The sequence below is a fragment of the Botrytis porri genome (genome assembly GCF_014898465.1).
Source record: "Botrytis porri strain MUCL 3234 chromosome Unknown BPOR_009, whole genome shotgun sequence".
Lineage (NCBI taxonomy): Eukaryota > Fungi > Ascomycota > Leotiomycetes > Helotiales > Sclerotiniaceae > Botrytis > Botrytis porri.
In genome coordinates, this window is record NW_024066083.1 from 594,576 (window position 1) to 606,916 (window position 12,341).

General features: G+C 41.9%; 6 protein-coding genes across 6 annotated transcripts; 5 read left to right on the forward strand and 1 right to left on the reverse strand.

Moving 5' to 3' along the window:
• Window positions 1-1,300: 1,300 nt before the first annotated feature.
• On the forward strand, window positions 1,301-1,928 carry EAF01_007011 (uncharacterized protein; the record flags this gene model as incomplete). The annotated part of the gene is made up of 2 exons (XM_038915265.1): window positions 1,301-1,405; window positions 1,455-1,928. 2 exons carry the CDS (start codon window positions 1,301-1,303, stop codon window positions 1,926-1,928), a joined length of 579 nt encoding a protein of 192 aa, XP_038768903.1.
• Window positions 1,929-3,473: 1,545 nt separating this feature from the next.
• Window positions 3,474-4,644, forward strand: EAF01_007012 (uncharacterized protein; the record flags this gene model as incomplete). Its single annotated transcript, XM_038915266.1, has 2 exons — window positions 3,474-4,344; window positions 4,403-4,644. The coding sequence occupies 2 exons, from the start codon at window positions 3,474-3,476 to the stop codon at window positions 4,642-4,644; spliced, it is 1,113 nt and encodes a 370-aa protein (XP_038768904.1).
• Window positions 4,645-6,124: 1,480 nt separating this feature from the next.
• On the reverse strand, window positions 6,125-8,742 carry EAF01_007013 (uncharacterized protein; the record flags this gene model as incomplete). The annotated part of the gene is made up of 2 exons (XM_038915267.1): window positions 6,125-8,526; window positions 8,595-8,742. 2 exons carry the CDS (start codon window positions 8,740-8,742, stop codon window positions 6,125-6,127), a joined length of 2,550 nt encoding a protein of 849 aa, XP_038768905.1.
• Window positions 8,743-9,114: 372 nt separating this feature from the next.
• Window positions 9,115-9,411, forward strand: EAF01_007014 (uncharacterized protein; the record flags this gene model as incomplete). Its single annotated transcript, XM_038915268.1, has 1 exon — window positions 9,115-9,411. One exon carries the CDS (start codon window positions 9,115-9,117, stop codon window positions 9,409-9,411), a length of 297 nt encoding a protein of 98 aa, XP_038768906.1.
• A 426-nt stretch (window positions 9,412-9,837) lies between these two features.
• Window positions 9,838-10,652, forward strand: EAF01_007015 (uncharacterized protein; the record flags this gene model as incomplete). The annotated part of the gene is made up of 2 exons (XM_038915269.1): window positions 9,838-10,118; window positions 10,253-10,652. The coding sequence occupies 2 exons, from the start codon at window positions 9,838-9,840 to the stop codon at window positions 10,650-10,652; spliced, it is 681 nt and encodes a 226-aa protein (XP_038768907.1).
• A 136-nt stretch (window positions 10,653-10,788) lies between these two features.
• EAF01_007016 (uncharacterized protein) lies at window positions 10,789-11,415 on the forward strand (the record flags this gene model as incomplete). The annotated part of the gene is made up of 2 exons (XM_038915270.1): window positions 10,789-11,224; window positions 11,315-11,415. 2 exons carry the CDS (start codon window positions 10,789-10,791, stop codon window positions 11,413-11,415), a joined length of 537 nt encoding a protein of 178 aa, XP_038768908.1.
• Window positions 11,416-12,341: the final 926 nt, after the last annotated feature.

The following is a 12,341-nucleotide window of genomic DNA, read 5'->3' on the forward strand; positions in this document are numbered from 1 at the left end:
CAACTTTTATAATACTTGTGAAACCCCACCATATATTCCAGAAGTTTGAGAACTAGCCATACACTTGTTGAAGGGGTTGAAGCACTACTTTTAGTAGGTAAGACTATTCTAATTGGTATAGTAACTATGGAACCCGAGAGTACAGCAAATTCTAGTGTAATTGAACCTGGTCAAGTGAGAAATCAATCTTTTTGACGAAAGTGATCACTAACTTATTCTAGGATGTGAGTAGACCTTACCTTACAGTTAGTTTAATGCAAGCAATGATTAATCTTGTTCCAATGATTATAGCAGGTTAATATACCCCATATTAGCAAAAGGGACTTACATATCAGATTCATGGCTAAGATGCCTTTCACTATATGTTGTGAGCCATTCTTCCCTGGCTTGAATCAACTTGATCTGAGTCATCGGACTAATTGCTGATGTTGTTCCCTCATGCTTATAGGAAGTAAGCACTTTGTTCATTATCTCAGCACTTATTTACTACTCAAGTAACTCATTTTGTCAGAAATTTTCTGCATGTGTATCACCACCTCCCCAGATTTTCGATTGCTGAAAGATTTACCGGATGCTCAAGAATGGGAGGCGAGCATACAAAAAATGATCAGTAAGGTTGGAGCTTGTCGATGAGTACCCCGAGATAGCAGAATTAAATTGGCATTCGATTTTGGTGTGGAATGGCACTGGTGGTACAATTCTATCACCTATAACATCAGAATTTCGATGGAGAGACTTAAATAATTTTTTGAAAGGAAGAATCACCACCATTGCTTCGAAATTTTAGATAGCAATCTGGCGAACTCAGCGGAGCCAACTCTAGCCTATTACGCCCATATCTCTGAGGATATAGTATTATATGAGATCAATAAAAGCGAGCTAGTACCTCCAATTGCTTTCTTATAACAATACGCTTGATGGTTCTGACTATAACTCTGATTTAGTAACCGCTGGAATAAGACGGGAACATCGGTCACTGCTCCCAAATAGCTCAGTAACCAATGGAACAGAATTATGTATGCAGTAGACGAGGCGAAATCATTCCACTCATCTGACTTACAACAGATGGTGCCAAGGTCTTTCATCGGTACCAGACTCGAACTTCGAACCTCCCGTGGACATTTTCCGTTTCTTGTCATAACTTATTGCTGAAGACAGATTCGATTTCCTTGGTCCCATTGAATCAACCATTGAATCATCAATTTCACTTCATCTTAAGTGTGTGAGAAGGTTAGGTAGCAAATTCGCAAATCCATATCACAATCATGACAATGTTTTTCTTATTTTATTTTACGAAACGATGATGGATTGCGATATACCCAGCAATGAAATCTGGAAAACTGGAAACCTTTATCAGAAGACCACTGAAGATATGCCTAAGTGCTTTCGACGAAGCGTATTCACGGTGAACCCCTCGCGATTGATGTATGAAGTGATTGATTCCTACTAAGCAGATTTTCTTAAAATCGAAACATTCTTGGGATATTCCTCAGCCACAGAAGAATATTCAGGAAGCGGAATCCGAACGCTACTGGACCATGTTGTTACTAACTCCTTCTGATTTCTTTCAATCTTTTGATGAACTCGACCATCGTCACACGATCCGACCCATCCAAGACTGGAGAAATATTGGAATCCAAAGGTGTATACTGGCCGCAGAACTTACCAGCATCTGTTACGCTATGGCATTAGTTGTGAAGCGATGGGAAGATCTGTATCAGCACATAAAGGACCTACTACATCAAGACTTCATGGATCCCACGACTTACAGCGAACTTTTATTCGACGACGAGACTTTCAGCCAATCTTGGCTATGCTTTTGGGTGATTGGGTATCTCAACGAATTTCAAATTAGCATAGAAGACAACATCAAGCAATGGAAACTCTTTCGAGAGGCACGTGTCGAGCCATATCTTGTAGAAAACTAGGGAGATAAGTCCCGAAGATTCATCTTCAACATCAAGTAGAATGAGGACGGGTGACCAGAAGAAGGTTCGAGATCTGGCCAGGGAGATTGATGTTACCGTGGAGTCCTTCATTAATTGGCGAATCCCAATTTAAGCATCAACAAGAAACCGCACAAGCTTTCCGTGATGGAGTGAGTAATGTCGTAATGATTTTGTTTTGAGATGTGTATCTCACCTGTTGGTAGAAAATTCATGATTGACAGATTTCTTTCTCTTTAGATGTTCAATGCTAGTGCTCTCATGGAGAGCAGAGCGTCGACAACCTTAGGAGAGAACGTTGAGCTACTGACTTATGTCAGTATCTTTGACTTGCCGCTGGCATTTTGTGCTGTAGGTACCCCACACAAAGCCGAGTTTCTCCTTTTACCTTCGTCATAGCTTGCCTCTCCGATATACGGCGCAAGTCTTCTGGGATAAACCTGCAGATGTGTACTGATAGATCTGTAGGCGCTTTGGGCGATACCCAATATTACCAGCAGTGGCACAAGAGACCCTTTTATACTTGTGACTATTATTGTTGGGTTTGTAACATACATGATAGCCTTCAACCTTGGAAACGTTGTAAATCAATGGAAAATACTTTACGAGCCGTTCAGGTCAAATGTGATAAGCCAGATGTGTGAAGAGTCAGAGTCAGAGTCAGAGTCAGAGTCAGAGTCAGAGTCAGAGTCAGAGTCAGAGTCAGATTCAGATTCAGAGTCAGAGTCCAGGTTGAAGAAGCGGACCAAGAGATTCGAATCGACTTTGGCCCCAAAAGAGTTTATAGAGAACCTTCGGAATGGTGGATTCCAATGTATGTCTGGTGATCCCATATGTGCATCAGGCTACCTCAACATGTGGAGCTGTACTAACTACATCATACTTATTTAGCTGTTTTGTAATAATCGTTTACAAATGACTTATCGTTCCTTTTGGAAATACATTTGGATGGATACGTATATTTCTCAAGTCCCCTCCTAATTCAACATTGAGTTATAGCCAAGAGTACTCAACATCAAATGATACCCGGGAGACGGTTCAAATGTACTACAGGATATTCAGTATCTGTGTCGTGGTATATCATAGGAAGTGAAAAGAATTGGCAACACGGGAAAAGGATGAATAAAGCGGACATGACTGAGGATAGAACAATAATACAACAGCAAGCAAGCATGTGAAAGGGCTGTTATTTGAGCTACTGATGACAATTTATGACAATTTAAGCAAAAGCTTTGTGTTTAAAAAGTTTGATACTCTCAGAAAACTTGGGAGATATATAAAATCAACTTCAAATTGTAATAAGAATACGTGAGTAGTAGATGTCAGAAATGATTGGTTTGGTATATACTTGACGAAAGAAGGTGTGGCCATGATAGATCGGTTGATCTCCTTCCACTTTCAAGTATTTAGAATTGTTCTTGGAAAGTTCGATTGACTACAGAGCCTAAAAAGTATTCTCCTTCAAACAAATACTTCTTCAACCATCCACTATTTTTATTATCTCACTACATCCAATTAGCCTACATAATGGGCGAACGAACGGTCAACGAGATATTTGAGAGCTACAGAGATGCGGTTGAAAAAATCAACACTATCAAGTTAGCACTTCTAAGAGGCAGACCACTCAACGAACCAAGACCCCAGCTCATTGCAGATCCCCTCAACGACGTAGATATACTTGAGGTTATCGAACCATCCGACGAACCAAGACCCCAGCTCATCACCTACCTCCCCAATGACGTAAATAGACTTTGGGAGATGATCGATAACATAGAAGAACATTTGGGTCGCCACAAATTCAATAACACTTGCAAACCCCGGGACTTCGTCAAGGCTATGAGATGGTATTACGAAGGTGGCAAAGAGACCTTTGAGCTCAAAGAGAAGGATATCCACAATGACATCGCTATCTACGTCCCAGGCACTATCGTGGAGATATCTCGGATTAAAAATGACTCGAGGATGACTTTCGTGGTTCTCACAAAGAGAAAACGGATGATTGAGGGCATAGACTTGTGGTGTGAGAGTAACAATCAGCGACAACAGCTCAACCCAAATCCTCAAGAAGGTAGCAAGTCTCAACTAGAGTTATATGAGGAAAGAATGAGGGCTCGTGATGCGAAGGATCTCGACACTCTGTATCTTACCTTAGTATATGGTTTGAAGGCTCTCATTCACTCCATAATCTCAGTGAAAGATCCAGACAAGTCTGCATGGAACTTGAAAGCACTTAATATTAGAGGGCAGCTCGAGGATCTTCACATAATCCTATCTGAAAAGTTGACGGATTCACTTAAAATTTGCGAAAGATGCGGAATTGAGGAAGAAGGGTCAGAAGAATCGAAGTATTTCAAGCAAATGATAAGTAGAACATTCATTAAGGTGCTCATACACATGGGTAATAATTCTCTTCCCTTCATTAAACTGTGGAATTCAGCCTCGCTTACTTCTTCTAGATTACTTTCTCATAGAAATCTCCGACCCTTCTATGTATAAGGACACCATTACAAATCATATTCGGGAAAGAAAGTCGTTGAACTATGTTTCTGAGATGAAGGACTTGTATGCGGAAGAATCGAAAAGTTATTACACCGTGTGGGAACCACAATTCTCTCGGCGCATGGATGCTATAACAAACGGCATCAGAGTCGTAACTGCTGTTCTCAACAACGGAAAATCGTTGTTTGGTATATCCTAGATGTGTACCACAACATTTCTAAACGGAGAGTTTATATACATTAATTGGATAGTATTACGTGTTGGGACATCGATCATGTAATCGATCGTCAGGGAGCACTGTGTTAGCCAGCAAGGCACTAGCGATTCCTTGTATAAGTATTAGCTTCCCATAGGTAGTTAGTATTGCGTATGCATTGCATACAAAGCCTGAAACAAGATGGCGAAGGCAACTAAGCGCACTTGGGAGCACATAGTTTTCGATTGTATATAGCTATAGCCAATCGAAATTGACCCAATTACTATTAATCAAATTGCTTAAGCTTGGGTAGTTTCATATGATTCAAACTCACCTAAATTATTGATGATTGTGAACTATAACCTAAGACCCTTTCACTATCTTACAGTACTTCGTACTGATATAGTAGTTTCAGGCATAATGATCCAGCAAAATTACAACCATAATAGAACAAAGTACTTTACACTTATCGAACAATTTGATACCAACGATAATAGTTTTGAATAAACAAATCTGCAAAAAAATGAAGACTACTGAGTTGAATAACAAAATTCATCGCTAACTAAACAATAGACAGACATATGGACAATCAGTCCAGCCAATTAGTCGAGTATATATAAAGCAAATCGCTCTCATGCCCTAGAAACCGCACTTTCTTTGATGAAAGAATCTAAGAGGCATAAGAGTGATTTGTCGATAAATAGATATCCAAGCAAAATATGACCCCAACCCAACGAAAAGTAAACCGCCATAAATTAATAATTTACTCAAGAAAAGGTTTAGCCGAAAACAAAAGTTTCCCCCCTTCCCCCTCTTCAAGTCCATAATCCTCTCAGAATGATTCACGTAACCAAACGCGCGAGGCGAACCAACTTACGACTCCCCCTCCCCCCCCCTTAAATCACTAATTCACTTGGATACTTATCCGAAACTCCATTTCCATATCAAAAAGTCACACAGCAAGCAAGAAACCTGAGCCCCTACAGCCCTTCAAGCCCCACAACCGAAAAAGCTCATCCCTAAACTTCGATCCAAACCAATTCCAAGTTCAAGCAAGCACTAGCCTAACACTTCAAAATCCACACAACGACAATCAGTTTCATGGATGAACATGATGGTTTGCAAAATTAATAATATCAATTAAATAGCAAATCAAGAAGCTAAAATAACATGCAGGAAAAGTACGTAAAAACGTAGGTATCTATGCCAGATCGCTCACCTATCCTAACCACATCTTTGAGCATTTTCCGTGGGGAAAAAATCATATCATCTCATAATATATCCGTCTCCACTCCATGCCATCTTCATTCATTATTTCATGAGCCATATACCAAAGGCTTGAACATAAGCCAACATCTTCATACATATCGTTCCGTTTTACCATCTCATCCACCTTTATATCTTCATCAATAAAAAGCAAAAGGACCAACCGTATTTTGACAACTCCAAACACCAAACAATAATACAACTCGAGGATCAAAACTCAAGTAAAATCAACTGTGCCAGCCGTTCCAGTTCCTATACTTTGTCTTTGCCTCTCCATTCTCCTCCTTTGTCGCCTTTCTCTCGCATGATCAGTACCAGAATCTGGACTCATGGCACTCCATGTACCATGAGTATCTTCCGACATATTACTTCTTCCTGCATCGAATATACTTCCTCCAGCAACACTTGGATCTTGCTTACCAGCACTTTGTGGTCTACCAGAACTCTGTGGTCGCCCAGAATAGTAACCTGAATCTTTAGGTTTCTTTCCACCTGCAAATGCAGGGTTGGGTGGTGTAAGAGGACCTATTGGTGGTGGTGGAATGCCAGCTTCTTCATGTTTATCTCTGACCATTGATTCTGCCCTTCTTTCTGCTCTCTTCTCTGCCTCTCGTCTATATCTTGATGATACTTCGCCATCACTGAAATCACTTGCTGAATCCCTTCGCGAACGTCTTTGGCCACTTCGAGCTCTTCTCGTGGCACGTTCTGCCGCAGCTTCTTGTTCTGTAAGACGTCTCAAAGTAACATTGCGATCTTTATCGCCATGCATTTTGACTTTAACACTGACAGGTGGACTTGCAACTGCCGATCTAGAGTGGGATCTTTGACGACGACGTTCCTCTTCTGCAGCAAGACCCGCTGCTCCAGCGGCAGCGGCAGCAGCAGCAGCTTCTCCTTCCTCTCTTCGAATAGATGATCGGCGACGACTTCGACCAGGGGTTGGAGTGACATCACTATCGGAAGGTTGATGAAGAACGCCATGTGGATCGGTGGGCATAGGAGGCATTGAAACTGTTTCTGTAACGACATCATGGTGAGAACGAGATTGACCCATATTTACCGGAACTGGAGCTGGTACTAATACTGTTGCTCTAGGTGCGGGATGAGGATGGACAAGTGATGAAAGTTCAGATGATTCTATTGAACTTTGTCTGATATGAGTTCTTGGTGGAAATGCGTCACTTGTCAAATGTGAACCTTGATTAATATGTCGAGAAGCTCTCTCTCGTTCATATCTCTCATCTTCTTCGCGTTCAATGCGATCCATTTCCTTCTTTTCCCTACGATCTTTCATTTTCTTGGCAAACCAGCCTATTCCCAAACTAGCAAGTAATCCATTTCGTATTCCATTATTTTCTTGTGGTCTTCGAGATGGGCTATCTGTAGTACCAGATCCGTAATCGTAGGAATAACTCATGGAATCGAAACTGTGAGCTCGGCCGGCTTGACTTCGTACTGGTCGGGGAGTTACCGGGGTTACGGGTCTTGGAGTTGTTGGACGTGCTTTTGCAGCATTAATAGCAGCTGCAGCAGCTACTGGAGCTCCGGGTCCAGGTAAGATAGAACGACTTCCTCGGCGATTTTCAAAATGATTTGTTTGCTCAGTTGTAAGAGTTGAATCACTGTATTCGGTGTCATTGCGTCTATGTTGCCTTCTACCTGGAGTATCCGGAGCGACAGAAGAATACTCGTCCTCATGCTTTGTTCGCTGTCGTCGATCGAAGAAGCTCTTCGCGAGCGCACCAGCTCCAAGAACTGCCGCACCCTTGAATAATGAATTCATAACCCCGCCACCTTCCTTTTTCCTAGACTCGTATTTCTCTTCTTCGACATAGCTTACTGATCCGCGTCGAGATCTTGAGCCCCTGCGTGAAGGTATGACTTCTTCTCGAACTCTACTGTGATTGCGACTGCGACTGCGACTCCTACTTCTACTTCTACTCCTATCTCGATCTCGATTTCCAAGTAAAGCGGCAGCTCCGGCACCTGCGAGTAATGGACCAAGTATGCCTATACCAAATGAACTTTTTCTTCTCTCTTGAATTACCTGGCCATGTCGACTTCCTTCTCGTAATACTTCAGGGAGCGCCTGTAGTGCCCTGTAGGAAAGAATGAAGTATAGTAATACCAAGAGACCCATCCAGACCGCAAATAGTATAAAGAGGTATTTTGGTGATCCATATAAAGTCAGTCCTAGAGGTACTTGCGCAATTGCAAGAAGTGCTGTTGCACGACCTATCCATTGATGCAAGACAGCCTTCAATGGAATCCTTCTCAAGACTCGTTTCTTTTCCGAATTATGTGTCAACCAGCCCGACAAGAATTGTACCCAGATGAGAACATAAATTGCCAATCCGATACCATGATGAGGATTCGTTAAACTTCGCGCATTGCCTACTGCCATCCATCCAAGTATGAAAATAACTGTTGACAGAAGAAGCGTCATGATTTGTAAATATATGTGATATCTAATCGCATTTCGTATATCCCGCCCATAAAATCTCGCAATGAATATCGCTGCAGGTACGATGAACAGAAAGGTCATTGCAGCAAGTACACCATGAGCTGTAATTAATCCTTTATATCCAGGCATTGCCGCGAATCTATTTCCCATTCCTATTTACCGTCAGCTCCGTCGTTCATCGTAAACTAAACAGACTAGATGTCTGCAAAGATTCACTCACCATTATATCTCATCGTGTCGAAATTCAACCCCATTAAATTGGGTAATAAGAAATCATTTTTCGTAGCATCCCATGTCCCATCTCCAACATACATTGTATTTGATGAATATGTACTGCTCCCCGGCGGAGAGAGATCATCAGTCGCCATTGCGACGGGCGGATCTGCCGCCTAATGGCAGATAATTTCAAAATTCGTAGAGTAATTCGAGATAACTGTTGTCTTGTGGCATTCGAGATAAACAACGAAAATAGAAGAAAACGTAGATGAAATGTTATTCTGGAAGATTATAAAACGGCGGCTGGGAAGGATCTCGACTGCGAAAATGTGCTTATCGCACAAAGTTGTAAATAATTATGATGGGTTCGCTAGGTAACCAACGCGGTGAAGCCAATTAGCAGGGGCAGAACTATTGGAAACAATGATTCTTCCAAAAATGAGGCTTTTGATAATTAACTGATGTCTCTGAGAATAAAAGATCATACTACAGGATTGTATTATCAAAGAAACCTAGAACCAAGCATGACAGTTTTCTGGTTCGCGGGGGAGATGAGAAGCAGACAGTTTTTAGCTGGTGGCTGGGTAGCTGCAGCTAGCTTGACAGCAATATCCACCATACAGTCCAGCAAACGCCAATCACAACATAACGTTTTAGTGCCCGGACAACATGATGGCTTATGCGGCCACGACGATGGGTCTCTATGGTGTGGTATCACAGTATTACATACAGGCCGTTTTCAAAAAAAGAAACTTGTCAGAGATGAGAATCTATACCATGTATGGGGTGTTGCGTCTGATAAACCTCCCCATGAGCATTGAGCATACCTAGTATGGGCAACGGTTTTAGAAAATGCGGAGAAGTTTCCCCAGAGAGATTGCTGCATCAATGTGCCTGCATGTTATCGGCAGGGCTCAAGCTTAGAATGGGGTTGTTCTTCTTGATGTTGCTACTTCTTGAAGAGAGACGACACTATCTTCGAGTACGATTATCATTAATTAACTTTCGAGGTTCGCACTTGGTCAGTCACCAGTCACTAGTCATGACGTGTGCGAATTTCTGTTGGATCAACGTGTCGCAATCAGCCGGCTCTGTTGCCCCTGCAATCTTTGGAGATAACCATTTAAAATTCGGCAATGGACGGCGGTCAATATTTGCCGTGTTGGGTATCATGAGGAGATATATAAAGCTCAAGACATTATCATTATACAATTCGGGGGTTTCTAAAACAATGGATAACGTTTACGATGGAGAAAGAACCCAAAATCTCATCTACTGGTCAACTTGATGTTGTTCCCCAGGCTAGTGCTCAGAAACCCTCCAACCCTCAAGAGAACCCCATCCCTCTCGATGTCACGAACGTGCAGCCTCATAGCAGTATTGGTGCTGAGAAGTTGATCAAAAACAACGATAATGACGTGCTCGAACCACTTACCGAAACAGTTGAGAATACGCAAGCCAATGCAGTATCATATGCTCCATATAGTGTCTTTTCCGCCTCTCAAAAGAAAATGATTGTCTTTACTAGGTCCATAGCAAGCCTCTTCTCTCCCATGTTAACAAGCATATATTATTTACTTTGTCACAACTCTCGGTCTTGGACTTCAAAATTCATACCCGGCATTAATGGCCCTACGTTGCTTACAAAGTGCAGGGAAGTAGTGGTACAGTAGCTCTTGCGAAAGATTTAGCTGGTGATATTATCACTTCTTCTGAACGCGGCACTTACGTTGCATGGGCTTCTCTTGATAGTATCCTTGGCCCTATCGTTGCTCCTATCATTGGAGGAATATTAGGGCAATATGCAGGTTGGAATTGGATATTTTGGTTTCCCCTTAACTATTCATGCGTCGTGTTTATACCACTTATTTTCTTTCTTCCGGAAACTTCTCGAAATCTAGTTGACGATGGGTCCATACCTCCACCATTTCTCCACATGAACATCACAGACCATGTACGTCATTCGAATCGTCGTAAGAAAGAAATTCCTTTAGATGTAGAGAATTACGGCCCTGCGCAAGAACAACAAGCTACATGTACCAAATCCACTGTCTACACTTAGAGTTCTTGCAGATAAAGAAGCAGGACCATTACTAGGCGCAGCGGGTATAACTTTAGCTTGCTATTATGCTATTGCTACCGGTGCTTCATCATAATTTGGTTCTTTGTACGGGTTCCCACAGCTAGAAGTATCATTAATGTTCATTCCCGTCGGTACAGGATCTCTCATCTCTGCTCTTACTACTGGGAAGATAGTAGACTTTAACTATCGCCGATATGCCAAGATTCATAACTTTCCACTCATCAAAAATCGTCAAATGGATCTCACCAATTTTCCAATCGAGAAAGCGCGACTGGAAATTGCACTCCCGTTGTTCTCTCTCGGTGCTTTGCATATAGTTGCTTACGGCGGCTGGGTTATGGATCATCATGTTAGTATTGCTGGTCCAATGATACTATTGTTTGTGATAGGGTATGCTCTGGTTGCAAGTTTTCAAGTTCTCAATGTCTTGATGGTGGATATCTATCCTGGTAAACCAGCTACTGCCACAGCTGGAAATAATGCGGTACGATGTGAACTGGGAGCGATTGCGACTGCGGTTATTGTCCCTATAGTCAATGCCATCGGTGGAGGTAAGTTTGGTTTTCCTTCGGGCTCAACAGAGCAACAGCATGTACTCCTCATGTGATTGTCGATTGAAATATGTACTGACGTTTTTGTAGTGGTCATATACGATTCTGGCCCTTCTATTCGTGATCTACAGCCCGGTATTGATAATAATCATGAGATATGGAATATTATAGAGAAGGCAAAAGAAAGTTAAAGATATCGAATCAGCCAAAAGAAAACAGGAGAGAAAGTAGGATAAGTAGTAGTAGTAGGCTGGCCACCTAGTGATCCACGCAAGGCTGTCAACTTGGTCAAATTCTTATACGTGGGGGCCGACTCCATCTCATTCTGCGCGGAGTAAATTTGGCCTTCCATTAATCGTTTTGATTTTGATCCCCAAATAGATGGAATCAGGAGCTCAGGGTAATCACGATTTTAGTAATTATTTGAATTGACTTTGAAGTAGATATTCGCAATACATATCTCAGATTCCGGGTCATCGACCGATCAAAGACGCGAAAGGATAAATTTGAAGAATTAGAAGTGGTATGTGGGAAGTAGTTCGAGGGACTGGATTTCCATCATCTAGGAGGTGGCGAAGGAGTGAAGGATATTGCGTTAAATTGTTTCGAAGGATTAGAGATTGTTGTATTGGGGTTCTACATGAATTTGTGCCTAAGAGTAAAGTTCGACGAAATTCAGCCTGGACGTCTGTTAAGACTCATGCAAATCCCATGCAAAATTCAATAAAGGTATGTTGTGTTACAGAATAGACGAAAAAATCCCCCTGAAAGGCAGCATTCGCCGCAGTGCTGCACTTCCAAGACTCGCTCTCTTTGGTAGGCTCGGTAACATTGGAGGCCACTATGCAGCTTCATGTTTGAATTACAACTTTAGCCTCTACATATGTTATGCATGGTGCTTACGAATTCCATGGCGATTAGGCTTAGTATTAATATGTCAATGATCGCCATGACTGACAGCTTGTTACTTAGCGACGAAATATTCTTCCTCTTCTCAACAGTACACAACAAATACTCCAAATTTTGGAAACATCTCAAGTATATATCTCCAACACAAAACGAAGGGAAAAGCGATGGAGTTCCTTCGAGTCAACAATGATCGGGGATTTGAGCCGCC